Source organism: Cladophialophora immunda (assembly GCF_000835495.1).
Source record: "Cladophialophora immunda strain CBS 83496 unplaced genomic scaffold supercont1.6, whole genome shotgun sequence".
Taxonomy (NCBI): Eukaryota; Fungi; Ascomycota; class Eurotiomycetes; order Chaetothyriales; family Herpotrichiellaceae; genus Cladophialophora; species Cladophialophora immunda.
The window spans coordinates 1,407,012-1,421,278 of record NW_015622546.1 but is presented as its reverse complement, the minus strand read 5'-3'; the positions used below and the strand labels follow the sequence as shown (position 1 = coordinate 1,421,278).

General features: G+C 53.7%; 3 protein-coding genes across 6 annotated transcripts; 1 reads left to right on the top strand and 2 right to left on the bottom strand.

The window, feature by feature from the left end:
* Window positions 1–439: 439 nt before the first annotated feature.
* Window positions 440–3,841, top strand: PV07_10053. Of its 4 annotated transcripts, none has more exons than XM_016397354.1 (8): window positions 440–1,103; window positions 1,179–1,314; window positions 1,424–1,605; window positions 1,674–1,710; window positions 1,794–1,861; window positions 1,956–2,338; window positions 2,421–2,488; window positions 2,602–3,841. In XM_016397354.1, the coding sequence occupies exons 1-8, from the start codon at window positions 1,050–1,052 to the stop codon at window positions 2,955–2,957; spliced, it is 1,284 nt and encodes a 427-aa protein (XP_016244545.1). In that variant the 5' UTR covers window positions 440–1,049; the 3' UTR covers window positions 2,958–3,841. The 4 variants fall into 4 exon arrangements, with proteins under 4 accessions (XP_016244545.1, XP_016244548.1, XP_016244547.1 ...); XM_016397357.1 differs by having other exon boundaries at window positions 440–1,121; XM_016397356.1 differs by having other exon boundaries at window positions 440–1,314.
* Window positions 3,812–5,866, bottom strand: PV07_10052 (uncharacterized protein; the record flags this gene model as incomplete). The annotated part of the gene is made up of 8 exons (XM_016397353.1): window positions 3,812–4,005; window positions 4,073–4,361; window positions 4,427–4,542; window positions 4,596–4,721; window positions 4,779–5,179; window positions 5,245–5,339; window positions 5,401–5,595; window positions 5,663–5,866. 8 exons carry the CDS (start codon window positions 5,864–5,866, stop codon window positions 3,812–3,814), a joined length of 1,620 nt encoding a protein of 539 aa, XP_016244544.1.
* A 1,128-nt stretch (window positions 5,867–6,994) lies between these two features.
* Window positions 6,995–9,096, bottom strand: PV07_10051 (uncharacterized protein; the record flags this gene model as incomplete). Its single annotated transcript, XM_016397352.1, has 3 exons — window positions 6,995–7,729; window positions 7,792–8,911; window positions 8,972–9,096. 3 exons carry the CDS (start codon window positions 9,094–9,096, stop codon window positions 6,995–6,997), a joined length of 1,980 nt encoding a protein of 659 aa, XP_016244543.1.
* Window positions 9,097–14,267: the final 5,171 nt, after the last annotated feature.

The window sequence follows — 14,267 nt, the reverse complement described above, 5'->3', positions numbered from 1 at the left end:
ATTACATCAGACCCAGGAACAAGGTCCGAATACTACTGTAGATATGAAGAACAGAAGGAGCACATGCTTCTGCTTTGCCTTGCTTCGTTTTGGTGTAGCAGTGGTTGTGGGGGGGCCAGTCAAGAGGCGAACTTCAGTGGAGATTCTAGACAGAATTTTCTTCTGCCCCCCATCGGCGCCATTTGCTCGAACAGTCCAGGTCGCCGATGCAGGGGCAACTCACCGTAGCACCACACAGGATGATCTGCAGGCTTGCGCTATTGTGAAACCGAAATCGAAATCCCCAGTCGTTCCAGGTCGGCCAGGCGTTGCTTGGGAATCGCGGCGCAAGAAGCTGAGATGGCCACCCAGCGTCGTTGGGCATGTACCCAATCCTATGCATATTCTGCCCGACCGATCTCTTCAAGGTCTGTCAGTCATTGCCCTCGTCTCCGGCCTAGTCTTCCGTGTGGCTCCCACATAGTCATGTTCTCAACTGATCCTCGTCAGCCAACGGCCCTTGAGCTCCTCCACCGACACTATGTAATTGTGCAGTTGATGCGCGTGGGTCTCCTGGCTTGCCCTCATTCGAGTCCTCCGGGGCTTTTCCTCCAAGGACATGTTGCAATCTGGAGGATCGTACCTTTTCGCTGGACCGCTCCTTGTTCAACGCCCTCCTCAGCGATCCCAGGATCTTGCCTGCCCTTCCTGCCCTGGCGATCCGACAAATCCACCGCGGCCCCGCATACCGTTCCGTAGTTGTCAATCTGGATATTCTTCGGTCATCGTTCCATGAAAGCAAAACCCTCTGACATCCACTTCTCCACAAGGAAACCTAGACCATGGGACGGGGGCACGACAAGGCAGCGGCGGCCGCCAATTTTCTCGAACTGTCCAGGGATGCTAGTATCGGGAGAAAGAGTGAGTGGGAGAGAGAGGCCCGCAACGCTCAAGCTTTTATGGACGGCATGTGAGCGTTTATCAAACGGCATATCCCCAGTCTCGACGCCATCCTGTGCCTGCTGTCAATTCAATTCTTCAAGCGTCTTTTGTCGTTGGCGTTCTCAAGTATGGCCACGGGACAGTCGGTCCAGGGATTGTTGTCTGCAGTTCCTCAATGCGCTGTATGGTGATATCACGGCGTATTCCATCTGCCCCGGCTGGACTCTTTGATGGACGATGGCTGACACGAGGCTTAGGCTTTGTGCGCCGAATCCCTCTTTCCATCCTCGACATGCGCCCCGACCGACCTGGCATGCATATGCGCTGATGCATCTCTCGTCACGCGCATTGAGCAGTGCAATTCCGCGAACTGCACCGTGATCGAAGCTTTGCGTGAGTTATCAGTCTGTTACCACCGTGGCCTGCATGCAGTGGGATGATATGACCGGAGAGAGATTGAGAGGAAATCCTCCTTGCCTGATCTGACGAATCTTTCACACAGGCGCCGTCAATCTCACGGAGAAAGCATGCGGTGTGATGCCGAAAAACACGTCCCACACCTATATCATCGTCACATCCATCTTCATGGCCCTTGCCGTCGTCTTCTATCTGATCAGGCTTTCTGTCCGACCGCCTCTTACTCCGGGGTTCCGAGTCGACGATGGGATTATGATGGTGGCAACGGTATGTGCTATCTTGACTTTGGAAAAGAAGTCCACAAAGGCTCGGCAGCGCTGACAGATTCCACACAGCTCGGCGTGGTTGTCTTCACGTCGATCAACTTTCAGGGTACATATATGACCGCCCTCTTCCACGACCTCACTCGAGTCATCAGTTCGTTGACTAACACATGCTTGGTGCGAACTACACAGCTGCACACCTTGGCTTAGGGCAAGACCTGTGGAACGTCCCACCCGACAACATCGACATCGTTTTGAAGGTAAGACCAAAGGGTGGTGATGTTGCCATGATGTGGCTTGGTCGAGAGTTTTCCCACTCTGGCATTCTTGGAGGCTGACGTAGACACGGCGCAGAACTTCTTCATCGGCGAGTTCTTGTACATCTTCATCTCGGTCTTGACGAAATTGGCCGTCTTGTCGTTCTACTTGGCCGTCTTCCCACAGCCGCACTTCCGGAAAGGCGCGTACGTCGTCATCGGCCTCTGCATTGGTTATTTTGTTTCGTACATGTTCGTTCTCGGCTTCGAATGCACCCCCGTGGCCTTCTTTTGGGAGCAGTGGCGCGATCCCACCGCGGGAACGTGTATCAACATCAACGCTGGAGGCTGGGCGGCCGCGGGCATCAACATCGGGCTTGACCTCGCCATTCTCGCGCTGCCGGTGCCCGTCATCCTCCAGCTCGAGATCTCTCGACAGCAGAAGCTCCAGATCTTGAGCATGTTTGGAGTGGGCTCGTTGTAAGTCTTTTTTCCTCGTTTGAAAGTGGCCAATGATTCGAAGTCAAGAAGTAAGCTGACAGGTTCCTCGATTGTTCTATAGCGTCACCGTTGTCAGCTGCATCAGACTACAATCACTGATCAACTTTGCAAAGAATTCCAACCTTACCTGTACGTGGCCCCTCACCTTCTGCCTCCTCTCAGGAAAGACTCGTTTCTATCGTGTTCGACGAGCTTGGAATCTTGAACCTCTGCTGATTTCCGTTCCCGTGCACCCCTCGCAGTCTACCTACAGCCAATCTCCATCTGGAGCTCCATCGAACTGGATATCAGCATCGTCTGCGCATGCATGCCGGCCGCGCGGCTGTTCTTGCAGAGAACCTGGCCGTCGAGATTCGGGACGTCCAAATCCCAAGCGGGCGCGTACACCCGCCAGCCTAGCACATTCGATGCGCCCCATCATCAGTCGCAGTTGTCGGGACGCCTGGCTCGGGATTACTCAGTAAAGTCCGCCAACGCGAACGTGTCGCAGCCTCGGTGGGACAATAACGACGTGGAGCTGATGGAGTCCGACGGTTGGCGGGGGGCATCCAGGACCTGCGCAGCATATGTTCCGACGACGGACGCAAGACATTACTGAATATTCGAGGCGATCACGCCGACATGCTCGGCCTGATCACGCTCCACAACGTCGTCGACGTCGCCAGTGGTCTCGGTGAGATGCCTGTACATCTCCTCGATGTCGGCCGGTTTAGAACGCTCGAGCTTGCCGGGCTTCAGGCCGCACAGGCGGCAGAACATCATGATCGTGGACTTCCACTTGTCGGCGTCGGCGCGGTTACCGTAGCTGCCCAGTCCCAAAACCGTCTTGGACCCTGACGCGCGAGATGGGCACCTCGATGGCGAGTACCAGACCCTCAACAGCGCTGCCAGCGAAGAGGTTGTTTGAGGCAACGCGCCCGGCCTCCATAATGACGGGGTCGGTGCCTGTGGTGCGGGCCAGCGCGTTGACCGCATCGGCCTGGCCGTCGGATGCCAGGTTGGCGGCGCACACTGCTTGGTGCGGAGGTTCTGGGCCCGAACTGTACAAGACCTCTACCGCCGCTCGGGGTGGACTCAATATCATCACACACGAATTATAGGCTCGGGCCGAAACGAATGGGTATAAAATATGAGTATACACGGAAGTTGATTGAGTCGTGGTGGGCAGAATACGTCTCTAAGATGAAGAAGGACTACGAATGGAGCCTGTATCGCCATGCTCGGCCAGAGCGTACCCTCTCTCCTGGCGTCGTGATAAAGAGACCCTCAGGGTCTGATCCGAAGTTCTACTGTAGCTGGCATTTATGCCGATGAGAGAAGATTGAAGACGTCCTACGTAGTGGTGTTTCAGGCCGTTCCATAGTCTACATCGTTGAGGCATTCATCTCACCCTTGATGAGGCCATCCCATCTCATCATACCGTATGGCTGCAGGCCGTCGCTACATTGATGGCTATTGACTGATAGGCCCTGCCGCAGGCGCAATCGCAGCAGCGTCAAAGCTGATCCGTTTCCTGTCTGCTTCAGCAGGCGCTTTCCTTCCGGCTGAGCTTTCTGCTTCAGACCCAGCGACGTCAATAACCCTGCGTTTTCCGTCAATCCGGCCATCTCGCCAAAGCAGGAGTTGAATGAGAGCTGTCCACAGGACTGCGAAAAGAGGAACCGGTTAGCTCCGCCACATCTACTGGAAAAGAATATAAGGGGCTTTACTTACTGAGAAGAACCTGGAGGATAAGGGACCACGTATAACCCTTTCTTGCGGCCGGAAAGTCGACAGTCTTCCAAACGAAGTTGGGCGCTACGGCTTGAACGACATAGGCAAAGTCATTGCCTGCCGCCACCAGCAACGCCCTCTTTTCAGTGTCGCTCGAGCAGATTTCGTTGATCCAGCTCAGGATGAGCGGGCCAGCTCCGAACCCGATCTGGCTGAGCCAATACACGACCTTTCGGCCGTGGACGTCGGTGTAGAGCGGCATTTGGCGTAGAACGACGCTAAATATCAACTGCATTTCACGTCAGCACATATTCTCGTCACGGAAAAACTCGCGCCGGATCGACATGTGCGTACGGTAATAAAGGCACCCGCGTAGATGAAAGGCCAACGCCGACCTCGAAGGGGCCCGTCGGAAAGCCATCCCCATACGAACGACATGCCAATGAAGATACCGATTGTTACGTTGGGCACTGCCACCGTATGATTAGTGCGGATTGTCACAGATAGTCCAAGGAAGACTCACGATAGTTGATTTGCGGAATTGTGAAATACGTGCCTGGGACTGGGTAAGGTTTCTTGTCGAAGCTCTTCAGCCAGTAGCCCATGGCTGGCTGATATCCTCCGTTGTTCCAGATGACATACAGCATGGCTGTATCTGGCTGTTAGCACCAAGAACCAAGGAGGATGGACAACAAGCAACACGCACGGAGAACATATGTATGCCAGCTGAACAGAAGCCTCTTGAATTTGGGCCACGTCCAGGGCTCCCTCCCAGCGCGGCCGATCGCCTTCATGCGCCTGACTGAAAGCTCATGCTCCGCCTGCGTCGTCCACCACGTTTTATTGTCCTCTTGCGGCAGGTTCGGGAAGAAAATAAAGCCGGTGACCGCGAGAGGAAGCGTGATGATGCCGTCGATGATGAACAGCCACCGCCAGCCTGCTCGGCCGTGGACACCGTTGAGGCCAGTATATGCTGCAGCCTGCAGAAACCCGCTGAAGAGCTGCCCCATTGAACCGGCCAGCCAGAATATCATGGCGCGCTTGCCGAGTTCACGTGGAGTGTACCAGCTACCAAGCAGATAATGGATACCGGGATAGAAACCAGATCTGGGTTCGAACAGTGAGTGACCAAACACCCAAGACACGATCCCGGGGAGAAAATGTGCACTTACTCAAACAAGCCCACCAGGAATCTCAGAGCATAAAGCGACTTGTAAGATTGCACGGAGGATGTGGCCATCGTCGCGACTCCCCAACCCAGCTCGAGCTGCGGTTGGCCGGGGTTCGTAAGCAGATCTTTCGCACACGAAGAATTAGATCTCACTTACCGTCGGGATGACGATCCGGGGCGACAGCCTCGTCAAGAGCAGATTCGATGGAATCTGGCCCACAACATAGCCCACGGTCCAGATCGACGTGCTCGTCACAAGTTGGTTTCCGTACATCGAAAGATCCTCCTCCACGCCACTCAGGAATGCATTGTTGACGTTGTATTGGTCAAGATTCTTGAGGAAGTAGCCGATCTATTGAAGCTGCATCAGCCAAGTCACGGCGCCAACGAGCATTGTGAAGGAGCGAGGGGGACCTTACCGAAGCAAAGGTCAACACAAAGGCGTCGACCTTGAACAATAGCCATCGTTCTTCTTTGGGGAGCTCCCATGTATCCCATACGTAGCCTTTCCACGTCGAGATCGGCTTCACAAGGAGTTCTTGCGAGCTCTCCGCAGAGTCGGATGATCTGGCTTCGACGTCCACTGTGGCCAAAGCCAGCTTCTGCTCTGCTGCCTTGCTCATGATGCCTGGTCAACAGGTTCAACAACAGCTGTCTCGCAGAAGCAAGTACAATAGCCGCGTCTGACTCTACCGGAACATATATTCATCGTCCATTCCATGTCTTATACATGTTTCCCCGCTGGTCGATTGCGTCGCGGCACCGACATGTGTAAAGCACGCAATACTGGCCTTGGATGTTGAACAACGCGAAACCGGAATTCCACCTATTGGCCTTAGATAAGGTGGTTCGCATAGATCCTGCTGCATGCTCCTGGTTCTCTTTCCGCGACAAAAATGTTCGAGACGAGTCGAACTAATATTCGCAATACTTGACTAAGATTATACCATTATCATACCATTCTTTCTCGCCACACATGGCGAACTGCACTCGTCCCAGAGACAGGACTATCAAGCGCATTCAGGATAGAGCGTCGTGACCACCTCCCGCGTGTGCATGGACAGTGTCTCATCCTCAGAATTTTCAAAGCATCGTCTACGTCAAATGTATGTTTGTGCTGCCGAGACTGGGGCTTCTAACATCTGGGCGGAAATTCCCTGATGCGGCTAGGTTGGGGGATAATGGTTGACTTGAAAGAGCCTAGCACCAAGGATCGTAGATGTCAACTTTGTCTGCGTTGGGCATACGGCCAGACTTGCGGGGTCCGGTTTCCAAGCAAAGGAGTCCTTCGACCGTTGCGTGATTCTGGTTTCCAGCATCGTGGGATACGTGGATACCTTGAGCCCGACTATATATGGAGCAACGAAGTACGCTGTCACGGGGTTGATGGCTGTTATAAGACGCAGGGGGTATTCTGGGGGTCAATGTGCTCGCGCCGTGCTATGTATTTCGGTCCTTGTCCTCAGAGACCTGGGTGGCTTCCATTGATCACACCCATCGACATTGAGTGGGACAAAGAGAGACCACCAATAATGCAATCCGTGTGCTGCAGATTTTAACGGGCGATATCTTCGCGACTGCTCAATGCCTGACCAGGATGATCAGTACAGCCATGGGGTGTCTGGCAGGGATGCTAAAAGGCTCTGGAGGTTCAGCGAGAAGCTTGTTGGCCAAGAGTTCGAATATCGAAATTGAGAGAAGAAGGGAAGCCCAGGGGCTATTAGCTTCTGCTATAACTCCACGCTATACTATCACAATGTCGTCCTCCAATAAAGGTCCAAATCACCGTACGTCTTCGACAAGTCATCGACAGCGTGAGTTCTCACCGGAGGAGATAGATTGCCTGTTTGCTCCTCTGCTGAGGAACCACCATGCGCCACGTCGCCGTGAGCATCGAGTGTATTTCTCCGCGCTGGCACGGTCCCGTCTGAGCCCGACCCAGAGAAACCTGCCTGCACATCAAGAGGGGGATACCTGGAGCTCGCCCACCTACCGGCGATTGGAAAGGGATCCCGGCCCATAGACTGCTCTCCTAAGTTGGTGGTGCCAGAATCCAAGGCAGCGACGGGATCTTGTGTTCGCACGTCGCGCACGGTACTTCTCAAACCATGTTCCACTGTTGAAACTGTGTCGCTGCCGCGTAACGGCAGATTTTGGAAAGCCGCAACAGCTCGTCGGGCCGTGACATCAGTCTGTGACAGATCCTCCAGGATACAACAGGCTGTACGGAAGTATTCAGCAGTCTCATCGCCGTGGTCCAAGTACGTCTGAGTCTGTGCTGGAGCAAGTAAGTGCCACAGAAAATCAGTCAGCGAGGTGGACAAGTGAAGGCCCACAGATCGTGGCGTAGCCTCTGCACTGTCCATGACAGCGGCAATGTCGGAAATGCTCGTTCTCGCAAGGTGCTGGCAAATGAGCATCGAGTCATGGTCCTCAGTTGGGCGTAGCGAATCATGTCTGAGAAGTAATCGGAGAGAATTGATTTTCTACCGAAAGACGTTAGAACCTGGTCACGCTGCGAGATCATACCGAGAAGGCTTCAGCTTACATTCGAGATGATCAGCCGTTGCCAAATAGCATGCCGGGATCCGATTCCGTCGTCACCTCTCACGCCCATTTTGCGCCATGCAAGGTGAGATGGTAGGCTAGAGCTCAGTCGTAGAAGCTGTGAGTCGATCTTTGCGGCCGCCACTCTATCGCGCGTTGTATTCTGCCGGATAGAGATTTGCTGGTCCCATATTTCCCTCCCGATCCTGGCGAGATGTACAAGGACCTGAAGGTAGTCGAGAACGGTATTGGTGGCAGCGCTGACCCCGGGGTTTTGGAGGTTTGAAGCATCGCGATCAGGCGTTAGCACATCGTCGACAGCAGTCACTTGATCGCGAATCCAATATGGCGTGCCGCCAATCCGACTAATCTGTTGGTCCATTACATAGATTGACCACCATAGCCGCTTGTAATGCCGCGCATCTGCATGCTTGGTGTAAAGCAGTGCGTCTTGCACATTGAGCTGGGAGGCGATTGCCAACTGCGAGGCTAAGCCTATGGCTTCTGATGCCTCACGAAACTTTCCAAGTGTCAACAAGTAGAAGGAACTTAGCGTGAAGCAGCTCAAAACGTCCATGTCCGGTTGATCCTGTTTCGCGAAATGCTGCAGCAATGTCTGCATTTGGACATACCATGCCCAACCAGAGATTTTGCCTTGGGGACTCCAAACTGAATCAGAAGCCAAGCTCTCGGCCGTAGCTAAGATAGCACAGAGCAGTGCTGCCAACGGACATTTTTCCATGCTCACATGCACCACATAGTCTTCTGCCTCCGGAAGACCTAGGTCACTCAGAAGACTGGATATGCGCTCCGTCATGTGTGGTCGCTCCATCATTGGCAGCACCAGATCGATGTCCGCAAAGAACAGATCAAGAAGCGACTGTATCTGTGAATTTGCCACCAGTTTTAGAGAGATGGTAGTTTTTGATGTGGGCGTCGTCGCCAGGAAGGATAAGCGTCTTGAGCTTTCCAGGATCAAACCCAGAGAAGAAAGCCTTGATGCAAATCCCACCTTCTTGTAAGGGCTTGTGGCATCCGCCTTTGACCTGTAGTCTGCGTAGAAGCCATCTTGTTGGTCAGCCTCGTGACCTTCTGCCGAAAGAGAATACGAGCGATCATCGCTGCAATATTGTCAGCTTAGCCTTGGAATCTTGGGTTGCAGTGATGAGGTATGGCCTCACTTTGTGGGAGTGAGTAACTGAGGATAAGTGGGAGATTCGTGCGTAGTATCACCACCCAATATGCATTCAGAGGGGTCGGAAGGATTGACCTCTATTGTTGGATCCTGGATGATGTTCTGTTCCATCGACGCTGACGAGGGAGGTTCAGAGTGGTGAGGGCGAGAACCTGGGAGTAGGCTAGAGAATATTTAGCTATCTTGAAAGAGATTCCTGATGGCAAGGTCATTCGCACCGCGCACGCCGTTGTATAGGAGGCGCCATCTTAGTGTGACCCAAGTAGGTGCAATGGTCACCCCTGACTCGACATTGAACACAGATGTCTTCTCCTGAACACTGCGAGCACATGTATCAGCATCTAATGGCCGAATCTTTTATAAGTACTACCTTGACCTTGCGCTGCTTGCAATGGACACTTTTAGGAAATCAGCTTAACAACTCAAAAAATGGTGTTGGACAGAAGTCGGCGTAACACACCAGGCGCGAGCAGTATATCTTCCTCTCTTTCGTACAGGCTCCATGACGATCCAATGGTGTCAAGGCGACAACTAGCGAAATAAATAAAAGGAAGAATATGTTGTCGTCGAGTTCAAGGCTCTGCAACGCTATCGTCCTATCGACGATACAGCCAGCTATCTGGATCTAACTCTAAACTCTATAGCAGTGGCCTCGGTACTCGGTACGCCTCCAGGAAAGTTCCTTGATCATAGGGTCCTCATCAAACTCCGCCTGCCCGGCGTGCTGGAGAAGTGTGCGCGGGGCCAGATGGCTCCCGCCGAGCACCGGAGTCCCCAGGTTCGCTTGCAGAATTGTCACCATCTAAGCGCAGTCTTCCCCGTTCCTCACGACATCCGTCTCTCCACCAAAGCCTTATCCGACTATTTCGCATCTTTTAGAACGACCTGGCAGAAAACAAGCACGGCGGACACAGCATGAAAATATACTCCTCTGGCCTGGCCACTCGACGCGCCTCAATTGCCTGTATCTCATGTCGACGACGGAGGACGAGGGTGAGCATCCCAACCCCAGCCACGCAAGATGATAGAGGATATGATGAAATGACTAGATGATCACGCAGTGCGACGGAGACTCTCGCTACAACAAGCCATGCTCACATTGCATCGAGGCCAAGTCCCCGTGCGAATTCCCTCGTCATGATGGGAGAAAAAGGTAGCTGTTGTCTGTCCGCCAAAGTGATCCAGTCCTGAAAATTGCGATACAGGAGCAGAGCAGATCTGGCCAAACTCCACAAAGAACTTATTGATACCCTCGAACGAGTTAAAAGGTGCGGCCTCGACTTGTCACAGCCAAATGCAGCTGCTGGTTTGGATGGTAGCCCTCGGCTCCCGCCCCTACCAAACCTGCTCTCTTCGCCACTTGCACGCCGCCTCTCTTCGATAAATTCCAACAAGGAGACGCTTCGTGATGTCTCTGAATCATTAATTCCGATGACCGAAGTTCTATTGAACACTCAGGCCATGAGGAAAGATTTTGCTCTCACAAGGTTGGGCGCACACCGGCAGAAACAAGACATTGGCAACTTCGGACCTGTTCTCAGCTCTGCAGAGGTAGGTTGGCTCAGCACTGATCTTCAGGGCCAAGTTCGGTACTTCGGCTATACCTCCAACTTGCAAGTGGTATTGACTCTCCCCCTCGTATCTCCTCACTCGCCTGTGGCGGCACACCATAATGAAGCCTACAATCACAAAGAAATGGCAGATCTGGAGGAGTTCCAAGCTCACTTGGTCGACCTCTACTTCACCTACCAAAATCCCGCTCTACCCATCGTACAGAAAGAGGCATTTATGGAAGGTTTGGCAAGACGAGAACGAAGTCCATACTTCTCCCAGTTTTTGCTGCATTGCATCCTTGCCAGGTCTGCACGGTTGAGCGATCGTCCGTATGCTGTTTCTCTCATCCCTCTCTACGCCAAACGCATAAAATCGGAACTCTTGAACGAGATTGACAATCCAGATGTGACCACCATCCAAGCATTATGTCTTTATGGGCATTTCCTGGGAAGCATAGGGGATGACAGAGGCTGCTGGCTCTATCCTGGTGCGTATCTACCCTGCGAAACCTCAGGGATACTTGGAATTGATACAAGTGGTGCTAGGTATGGCGTTTCGTCTGGCCTATGATATGGGCCTCCATCGAGACTGTTTGCACCTAGTACAGACGGGCAAATTAACAGCTCGAGACCGGCAATTGAGGATCTCAACCTTTTGGGGCTGTTATGTGCTGGATAAGTGAGTGACTTCATGGTGATGCCTTGGGAGCACAACCCCATGCTTACCCGGACTGCAGGATATATTCTGTTTGTCAAGGCCGACCTAGCACCATCAAGATCAAAGATGTCAGCATTCCACGTCCCTCAAAAGATACAGTCGGTTCTCAGTACCAACTGCTGAGTGCTTGGGTGGATCTCTCCCTAATCCTCGATGACATGAACGCGATCCTGAATGGGTCGCCCGGGGATTTGGACAAGGACGCCAACCTGAAGAATTTGTCCGAAGTGGCAGATAACCTGCTCCTCTGGTTGAGATCACTGCCCCCGGATCTTTGCTGGAACAAAAAAGACTTTCCTGCTCCAGAGGTTTGTGCCCTTCACACCCAAGTCCTGATCGCCATCGTCCTCATCCACCGCCCTTTTGCGAATTCGGCTTCATCGACCACCGAAACTCCCACCACTCAGAAGAAACAGCTGCCTGGATATTCGGCAGTCGACTCGCGCAACATCTGCACTGAGAACAGTATTCGCATCGCCAAGATGATTGATGCATTCCGACGACAGTATGGAATACAGAAAATCTTTTCGGTGGCCGTGTACCTTGCCCTCACCGCAGGCATGACGCTGGTCTCCAACGTCACACCGTCTGCCGCATTGCAAAGGCCCCATCCCGAGTCGAAGAAGGCTCTCGATGTCTGTCTGGATGCGTTGAGCGATCTAAGCCCCTCCTTCCCCACCGCCGGCCGTCACCACGCCATTCTCAAATCCATTCTGAAATCCTGCGGCCATCAGCACCAACTCGATCGTGATAGAGCCACTACGAATTCAATGGGTACTCGATCTACACCTCGAGATGTGGACGTCGCGCCACAAATACACTGCTCCACCACGCAACGGCGTGACAAGAGGAACCACAACTCAGCTGGGCATGAGAATTTTGTCCCTGTGATGACACAGCCCGTGGTCACAGCGGCCGACGTGGGGCATGCCGGAATGAAAGGCATGGGTGATTATCAGCATCCCGACCCAAATGACAATCTAGACATGAGGGAAAGCCTACCAGAGACTTTTACGGAGGACCTCACCCAGCTGTCGTACCAAAGGTTGTCCAGTGAATTTGAAACGTTGGACCGTGTTCCGGCGTCGGATTATACGGAATCGATGCAGAACCACGGCTCGATATACCAGGGGCAAACCGGCCACGGACAGCAGATCTACGACAAGATAAATGACTTGATGATGGACGGTGGCACGGGGATCGATCCCAGCATGTGGGATTTGCCGCCCTTCAGCAGTGATTCTTGGATGACCGAGATGGAGGCCAGTTCGCCCTCTCAGATGTTTGCGAGCGATGGATTTAACATGACGATGGCCGACGTGGAAGCGATGGATCAACTGGGCCAACCGACTCATCCGGGCTACCTGTGATAGACTTTACTACAGCGCGCAGAGCGATTTGGTTGTATACTAGATGTACGTATAGTAATCAATAGACCACTCTAATTCTGTAACCGGGTCATCCGAGTCACGAATGGGGTCATCCGAGTCACGAATGCCTTGACAGAGAGAAGATTTGATTCAGCATTGCTGAAAGAAGCCCTTTCTTCACGAGCTCGGAGCTCACTAGCATTAAGCTTGTCAGACTGACCTAGGCATGAGCATCGCGTAGGTAGTTCCAAATGGAGCGCAGATGAGCCTCTGCAACTGTCCCTAGCTGGAGTGAGCCCAGACGCACATCAGTCACGCCCGTTTCATGAGCCCCCAACGATCTGAAGCATTCTCCACAGCCACCATCATCGTTAAGGAGAGATCGAGCTCTTGAATCTTCATTAGACCCTGAATCTCCTCGCGCCCGAATGCCCCGAACTCATCTTCCGTTTACTCCGTAATTCCCCATCATAACCTATGCTCTCCCGTCGGATATTGGACTTCCTCGGAACTAATCCACTGCAATTGAGAATCGTCAGAGTTTAAGAGCCCCCGAGGTTTAAGAACAGGCAGAAGTCAAACACTTGGGTGCTCAAAGAAAAAAGGGGAGCGCCATGGCACAACTACAGGGTAAAGTGATTGCCATCTCGGGGGCCGGGTCTGGGATTGGGCTGGCGACGGCGCGTGAGTGCGCCGATCGAGGAGCGATCTTGGCCTTGTCAGACATCAACCCGGAGCTGCTGAACAAGGCCGTCGCCGAGCTGGAGGCCCGCAACGGTGTCCAGGTGAAAGGCACCGTGGTGGACGTCGCGGACTCTCCGAGCGTCGACGCCTGGATCGTCGACACGGTCGAGCACTTTGGGCGTCTCGACGGGGCGGCCAACGTCGCCGGGGTCGAGACCAGGCCGGGCCAGCGGCGGTTCTCGAGGATCACCGACATCTCCGACGAGCACTGGGACTTTGTCCACCGGATCAACCTCACGGGGACGTTCTACTGTCTGCGCGCCGAGTTGAGGGTGATCCAGGCTGGGGGTTCGATCGTCAACGTCTCCAGCATGGCTGGGCTGATGGGCCTGTACGGGCTCGGCTCGTACGTCGCCAGCAAACACGGCGTGATCGGACTGTCGAGGACGGCGGCCAAGGAAGTGGGAGACAAGGGTGTCCGGGTCAACGTGCTCGCTCCGTCAGTGGTGGTCCTCCGTCTCTCCCCCCCCGATACTGCTTGAACTTGACTTTTATTGACTGTGGTGTGTGCACAGGGGTTCCATCGACACGCCCATGCTGAGCCGGCTACGGAGCGACCAGTCCGCGGATGAGCGACCTCCGTCCCTTCGACCGCCGCCGCCGCCGTTACAGCGCCTGGGAACGGCGACGGACATGGCCAAGACGATCTGCTTTATCCTCAGCGATGACTCGAGCTTCACCACCGGCGCAGTCTTTTCTGCAGATGGCGGTGTTGTCTGTTGAGGAGGTTGGAGGGACTTCTATGAAGCTTTCACAGATACATGTCACGGATATACAATCATCTCGATTATCCAGCGCGGCCGCACTCTGTAGAGTCTGACTCTATCCATCAGCGGACTTTCTTTTCAATGCTCTCTTCCCGAAAAGGCTGAAGGTCTAGCACAGCCGTCCACAAAG